Source organism: Dendrobates tinctorius, unplaced genomic scaffold (assembly GCF_039654945.1).
Source record: "Dendrobates tinctorius isolate UK_male_01 unplaced genomic scaffold, ASM3965494v1 ptg000155l, whole genome shotgun sequence".
NCBI lineage: Eukaryota > Metazoa > Chordata > Amphibia > Anura > Dendrobatidae > Dendrobates > Dendrobates tinctorius.
In genome coordinates, this window is record NW_027361822.1 from 14,362,941 (window position 1) to 14,370,787 (window position 7,847).

Here is a 7,847-nt window from a genome sequence, read left to right on the forward strand (position 1 = left end):
AGCGTTTCAGGAGGAGAGCTGCATTCTGGTGGTGGACTCTTTTGCCAGGAGCAAGTGCAACAGAGTAAAGCTAAGTGGTGTTCCCTGTTTGTGTTTTTTCTTTGTGTGTATTAGTACAGCGGTGGGGCCAGTGCCTGTGCCACCCAGCTCCCTAGCAATGGATAGGTGTAGGGTGTGCTAGGGCGACAGGTATCCTGAGCGGCGCCCGGTGCGGAACCAGCATAGGGAACGTTAGGAGCGTTAGGGACACTGACTCAGGGGAGTGCAGGAGGTCTCCACGTCCCCTTTCCCTATCGCAGGGCCCACCGTTGTAACTGTTTTCCCTTCCCCTTGTCTTGTTGTTTTAGTTACCGGCCTGCGGGCCGTGTCACACAGGACTGTATCACGTGCCGCGTCTTGTTGTTTACAGTTACCGGCCTGCGGGTCACGTCACACAGGACGGGTCCACGTGACACCAGACTTGCAGAGTGTTCTTGTACGGAGCTTAGACATTTCTTATGACATTTGGGACCCCACTGACACCAATCAATAACAGGATTGTGACTGAGCAACCATGGAAGCCCCAGTATCACCCCACAAGGTAGTTTATCCAAGAAAAAAACAGAACATGGATTCTGAGTGAAGTGCTCCTATTTGAAACGTGAATTCCACTGTTAAAAATTTGACAAAATTCTGAAGTAAGAGTGTTTTGTTAATCGCAAAAATTTGAATGGGTCTCTCCAGACTAACGGTCCTTAATCCTAATTTCCGAACCAGTCCAGAATTAATAAAGCTGCAGTCCCACAATCAATGAAAGCCAGTGCTGACAATACTTGTTTTTTGAAAGACAAAACAGTCTTAAGCAGTACTTTATCTGAGAAGTAAAAGGGAACCTGGAAGTCTGGGTGACCTCATTGACTATAACCCAGACTTAGATGTTTCCCCGGCGCCTTGCTTCCTTGAGGGCAAGTAGAACAGTCCTTCAAAAAATTTCTCGAGATCCTGACACCGTTTCTTCTCCACATCATGAAAACTGGCAGATCCAATCATCATTGGCTCAACTGCGGGTGAATGGGCATGCTCCTGGGAATTATAAAATGCATCCTGCTGTCCACCATGACTCTTTTGAATTCTCAGCTCCATCCATATAGCATAGATAATGGCCTCCGCCAAAGAACAGGGAAGATGATGCAGAGCCAGAGCGTCTTTCAGGGATTCAGATAGACCTCTATGAAATTGGCATCTGAGGGCCACATTGTTCCACTGAACCTCAGTGGACCACTATTGGATTTCAGTACAGTAGTCCTCAACGGTGCGGCTCCCCTGTGGCAGGTTCATGATCCTAGCCTCAACGACCTGAATTCTGTCGGGTTTTTCATAGAAAACCCCTAAGGCATCAAAAAAGGCGTCAACTGAAGACCGTTCTGGTGCTTGTAGGGGAAAGAAAATGCTTATCTCATGGCCCCCTTGCAATAGGGACATTTATATTCCCACCTGCTGGAACTCATACGCTGAAGACCGGGATCATAGGGTAAATAATAGCCTACAGCTCTCCCTGAACAAATGTTTTTTCTCCCCCGAAAATTTGTCAGGGAGTGCCACTAGTGGTTTGGGGGAGACCAACTGAACGTCATAAGGTTCAGACATAGCAGTCTCAGCTGGCAGCGAAGAGCTTTGGGGAGTTTTCATAAAGCTAGGTACCTGGCTCTGCAACTAGGACTGAAGATTCAAGGTTCTAGTGCTTGTCAGAACAGATCTTAAATCACTAGAGACATGTTCGTCACATTATCACCATATCACCAAGCATGTGAATGGGATCCATGCTAGCAAAAAAAGATAAAGCTAAGCTGTAATGTGACGCTGAGTCACTACTCACGAACAAGACGTGAAACAGGGTAGTCGGGAAGTCTGAGGCCAGATACCAGGAGGGCGCGTAGTACATAGGTGTATGACAAAACTGTGGTCAGGTAAAAGTCCGATGTCAAATGCTGGGAGAGGACATCAAGGCAAGGGAGTAAAATAAAGGGATTGTTGCAAGTCAAGTCTGGGATCAAGTACCTAAAGTCAGAGAGTGTCAAGAGCAGAAGGGATAATCCATATGAACAGTCACTACAAATTCAAGGTCCGGCAAAAAAATCAGAGGAACAGACAATGCTAAGTTCACACACACCATACCAAGCAAAGCTAAAGCTGACACTGACTGCTCACAGCTAACCAGTGAAAAAGCTAGCAAATAATTAAGGACGGGACACACCTGGGGAAATGCTGTCAAGCTAGACAAGATTGAGCACCATGCCTGCCAATTAAAATGCTGATAGCCCAGTACGCCTCAGGATCAGATTGGATGACTGGACTGGATCATTTTACCTTCAACTTGCTTAACTATTCACAATAACAGTAATTTTAACCAGAGGTGCCCAAACTTTTATATATCTCTGTATATATCACTTTTTTTCAGTGAAAAAACTATAAACATTAAAAAATTATTTGATATAGCAATATTTTCTGCCTCAGACGAATACATGTCTATCTGAACCAGCTCTTATACCGACAGGAGACATAGTAAGTCCTTGGTGCAATCTGTTATCCTTTGATTTATGGCAGAACTGGAGTACATTTTTTGGCCTTTGGTTTGCATAGCAACCCATAAACTTCCCCGATTCTGTTGCAATGATTCTCGTTGCATTCTGTAGTGCTATAGGCAGTGTCATGTATAGGGTTAATTAAATTAAGATATTTTGTACATTTAGTTTCTGATTTTTCATCATTTTGTATTTCAATATGTCTATCAATCCTGTGCTTTCCATAAATCCATAATTTTTCCTTATTGTTGTTGCAATTTCAGTGTTGAGGAGTGTCTAACTGTATAGTTACAGTGATAGTTATGGACACAATATTACCAGATATGTTTTTAAAAAATCCTAAGAAAATATTTTGGTTTTTTTTATTGTCACTAATGTCCACTTGGCCTAGACCATGAGGTCATCCTAACCAACATGTGCTTTAACCAAATAAATTACATGATCCATCTGTATGTTATGGTGCCATAAAGGGGTTAATGTTATGGTGCCATAAAGGGGTTAATTTGTTAAGCACTGAATTTTGCTGCATGCTTTGCAACTTGTATGTACATTTTTATTTAGACATATCATCATCAAAATTAATATATTAAGGTAGTTATTTATAGCTGAAAGACAAACTTCATTTTATTTTTACCAGGTAATTGTATTAGAAGCGCATTTGGACAAGTGATGTCTTCAGATTTTAAAGTTGAGGATCATGGGATCACAGAACATACACATGAAGCATATGGTGTTATCCCAACTATGTCCTCATCTCTTCCTATGAAAAATCTGCCATCTAATCCTTTACCACAGCTCCTACCTTCAGATTCTTCACAGGCTATTTCACAAAGCAAAAGTCATAGAAAGGATAATGAAAAACAAAAAGCTCAAAAAGCGAAGAAACCATATTCATGTTCAGATTGTGGCAGATGTTACAGTAGGAAATACAATCTTGTCGACCATCAAAAAACTCACAGAGGGCAGAAGCCATATTCATGTTCAGAATGTGAAAAATGTTATAATAAGAAATCAAGTCTCATTAGACATGAGAGATTCCACACAGGAAAAATGCCATATTTATGTTCAGAATGTGGGAAATGTTTTACCCAGAAATCAGATCTTGATGCACATCAGAGAAGTCACACAGGGGAGAAGCCCTATTCATGTTCAGAATGTGGGAAATGTTTTATCAAGAAATTTCACCTTGTTAGGCATCAGAGAAGTCACACAGGGGAGAAACCATATTCATGTTTAGAATGTGGGAAATGTTTTAATGAGCAGTTACATCTTGTTAGACATCAGAGAAAGCACATAGGTAAGAAGCCATTTTCATGTTCAAAATGTTCAAAGTGTTTTAACCAGAAATTATATCTCGATAGACATCAGAGAAATCACTCAGGGGAGAAGCCATACTCATGTTTAGAATGTGGGAAATGTTTTAAACTAAAATTTCATCTTGTTAGGCATCAGAGAAATCACACAGGGGAGAAACCATATTCATGTTTCCAATGTGCGAAATGTTTTAATGAGAAGTCACATCTTGTTAGACATCAGAGAAAGCACACAGGTAAGAAGCCATTTTCATGTTCAGAAAATGGTAAAAGTTACAACGTGAAATCACATCTTACACATCAGATAATTCATGCAGAGATGAAGCAATTTTTATCCTGAGAATAAAGAAAATATTGTACTTGGATGACCAGAATTGTTGACCTCAAAATGTTACATAGGGACAAAACCATATTCATGTCATGAATGTAGGAAACATTTTCTTATGTTTTGAATGTGTGTTATTAACAAAAAAACAACTTAAATACATGCAACAGGTACAGTCAAAGTGACGATATATAGAGCTCTAAATTATCATTAAAAAATGTAATTACCAATTTATGTCTATGTTCCAAAATAAAAATAAAATCCAGATAACACATCTCTATGTCTGTTATGTGTTTAAAATATTTCCTAATAATATATATGCAACTTACAACTTGTTTGAAATGATTAATGTTCGGTCTGTAGTACATGCTTGAGCTTGGGCTTATTTTTTGTTCTTTGCATGTTACGACGTTGACTCAGGAACTATGGAGCTTAGTCAGAACTAGTAGCCATATTGTGTATAAATAGGGGGAAATTACACTATAGATTCCAGATTACATTTTTAAGTCATTATTATTTATATATCACCATTGATTCCATGGTGCTGTACATGAGAAGGGGTTACATCAAAATACAAATATCATTTACAGTAAATAATTAACAATGATAGACTGGTACAGAGGGAAGAGGACTCTGCCCTTGCGGGCTTGATGATGGGGTAGGAGACAGTAGGTAGGAGGTTGCAGTGGCTCCAGTGGTGTTGAGGTGGCAGTGTGGACATTGCAGGTTGTAGGCTTTATTGAAAAGATTGGCTTTTCAGGTTCCGTTGGAAGGATCAAATGTGGTGGTTAACCGGATGTTTTAGGGCACAGAATTCCAAACGATGGGGGATATTCGGGAGTAGTCTTTGAGGCAATTTGGTGAGGAACGAATAAGTGTGGAGGAGGAAAAGAGGTCTTGGGAGCAGAGATGGGCGAACCCAAACAATAAAGTTCAGCGTCCTTACCGAGCACCTACTGTTCGGGCATGGACACAAAACACGGACTTCACTAGGAAGTCCGTGTTACTGTTCGAGCTTGGCTGCCCGAACACCGTGTGTTTGTCGAGCTGTCACGTGTAGTCATCATTGCCGGTCAGAGAACTGCGGTTCCCACACTGTCAGCCCGCATGTTGTGAGTTCATTTTCCCCTTCACTACTGAGGCCCGAGGAACTCCCTCTTCTGGTGAAGAAAGGTCGTGAGCCTGATTGTCAGACACCTGGGGCTGATGATGATGACTGGCTGAGTGGAGTTAATGACTGGATATAAGGCTGCCGACGCCCTTCTGGCCTGCGGGTGATTTCTCTGTGGACTTCTAGGAAACCAGTCTGATTCCTGCTCATCTAAAGCTAAGATTTCTGCTTTGCCTTTTTGCATTAGTGTTTTGTTTTCCTTGCTTTTCTGGATTCTGCCATTCCCTGCTGGGGTGAGCTGAATCTCCTTTTGCCTGTTGCTCTGTCTTCAGAATATTCCTGAGTACTGACATAGCTTTTTGAAGCCTAGCGTCTTCAGGGCCTTTTTACTGTCAGTTTGTTGGCTCTTATTTTCATAGGGTTTTTCACGGATTGCAGACAGCAGCCTTCCTGTCCTTTCCTATATAAGCTAGCGTGGGCCCCATCTTTGCTCAGTCTATCTTTCTGTCTGTGTTTTGTTCTTTCTCCTTGCTTCACCGTCATTATATGTGGGGGGCTGCCTTTTGCTTTGGGGTCTGCTCTGGGGCAGTTTAGATTTCCCTTTCTGTCTTTAGGCTATGTAGTCCTCCGGCTGTGATCGAGGGGCCTAGGGCATCGTAGGAGCCCCACACGGCTACTGCTAGTTGTGTTGATAGGTTCAGGGGTCTGCAATCCGATAGCTGCCAACTTCTCTGGTTTTCTGGACTTAGCTAGCATTTCTATTTTTGCCTCCTATGGTGACTCAATCATAACACCCGCAGTTGTGATTAGAGGTATAAAGTTCACCTCCGGTCACTGGTGTCAGCTGATGGGACTAACGCTTCCATCAGCCGACGCCTGCAGTCGCTAATAACAGTGAGAGCAGGAGCAGCTGATGGGCGTATTCATCAGCCAGCTCCTGCGCTTTAAATAAATTTTAAAAAAAAGGCGTGGGTTCCCCCGTATTTTTGATAACCAGTCAGGCAACCCTTAGCTGTCAGCTTCAGCAAGGCTGGTTATCAAGAGTAGAGGGTTCCCCACGCCGTTTTTTTTAAATAAACAAGCCTTGACAACAAGCCTTGATAAAGCAGATAGCTGGGGGCTGGTATTCTCAGACTGGTAAGGGTTCATGGATATAGGCCCCCCCCAGCCTAAAAAAGCAGCCCACAGGTGCCCAGAAAAAGGCACATCTCGGTGGGCGCACTGCGCCTGCACATGCCATTGCCATTTTCTTCCTGGAAAAAGACGCCGGGGACAGGACCGGGGACGTAGGTGGGTTCAGGCCAGGGATATGGAGGTACTGGAGAGGCTCGGGGGATCCAATTTCTCTCTCCTCTGATGTGTTAGATCACATCAGAGGAGAGAGAAATTAAATGGGAAATCAAGACTGTTTTTTTTGCGGTTGCCGTTATTCCATGAATAACAGTGATCACAACACTGGGGTCGTTAAATACCGACCCAAATCATGTTCTCCGAAGTCTCAGCTTCCCCTGGAGAATTTCCGACGCTGGGGAGCGTTATGCACTTATTTCTCAGCGCCGCTGAGTAATAAGTACCCTTAACTAAAGACGGCCGCCAAGGAGCGGGGGCGCCACTGCTGTGTATCATAGGGTGCCAACCTCTGCTGACAGGCAGGCTACAGAATAGGTCCCTTGTTTAGGGTTGTGATAGAAATCTTTTATCATTTTGTTTTTTTGTGTGTGTTGTATTTTGTCTTGCAGGATTATGATCCTTTTTAATGCATATTCAATAAATATTGCTTTTAGAGATTTTTCTGTATGTTAGCCGATATCTTTGAGACCTCACATTGGTATCTAACTCTGCTATTTAGCAAGGCTGGTTGTCAAAAATGGGGGGGTCCCACGTCGACTTTTAAATTATTTATTTAAATAATTAAAAAAAAAGTGGGGACAGCTCTATTCTTGATAACCAGCCTTGCTGAAGCTGACAGCTGTGGTTTGCAGCCAACAGCTTCGGACTGCAACCCCCAGCTGTCAGTTTTGCCTGGCTGGTTATCAAAAATACATTGGAACCTACGCCATTTTTTAATCTTTTTATTTATATCACAGATGGCGGCTGATGAATACTCCCATCAGCCATCACCTGCTCTCACCGTTATTAGCATCAGCAGGCATAGGCTGATTGGAGTAAGGCTGGAGTCACACTAACCTGCGCAAAATACGGTCAGTATTTTACATGCGTAATACGGATGACAGACCCCTAAACAGTGCTCGGTATGTCATCCGTAATCAAGGTGTGGTCGTGTATTTTGCGCATGTAAGCATCCGTATGTAATCCGTATGCTGAGATTTTCTCGCAGGCTTGCAAAATGGACATACAATGGAGCCCTATGACAGTTTTAATAAAGAAACAAAAGAATAGATATAGAATACATAGAATACACATATATATATATATATATATGTGTCTATATCTATTCTTTCATTTCTTTATTAAACCTGTCAGTGTGAGTTTACTGTATAGCGCACTGAATTGCCGGCTTTGCTAAAAGACACCTG

At 42.4% G+C, this 7,847-nt stretch overlaps 1 protein-coding gene across 1 annotated transcript in view; it reads left to right on the forward strand.

Moving 5' to 3' along the window:
* The window catches only part of LOC141051092 (uncharacterized), a 38,683-nt gene extending 34,210 nt beyond the window's left edge, over positions 1-4,473 (forward strand). Inside the window, exon 5 of the mRNA XM_073547958.1 lies at positions 3,199-4,473. Coding sequence (XP_073404059.1) covers positions 3,199-4,214 — 1,016 coding nt within the window. The 3' untranslated portion in view covers positions 4,215-4,473. The remainder of the gene's footprint in view (positions 1-3,198) is intronic.
* Positions 4,474-7,847: the final 3,374 nt, after the last annotated feature.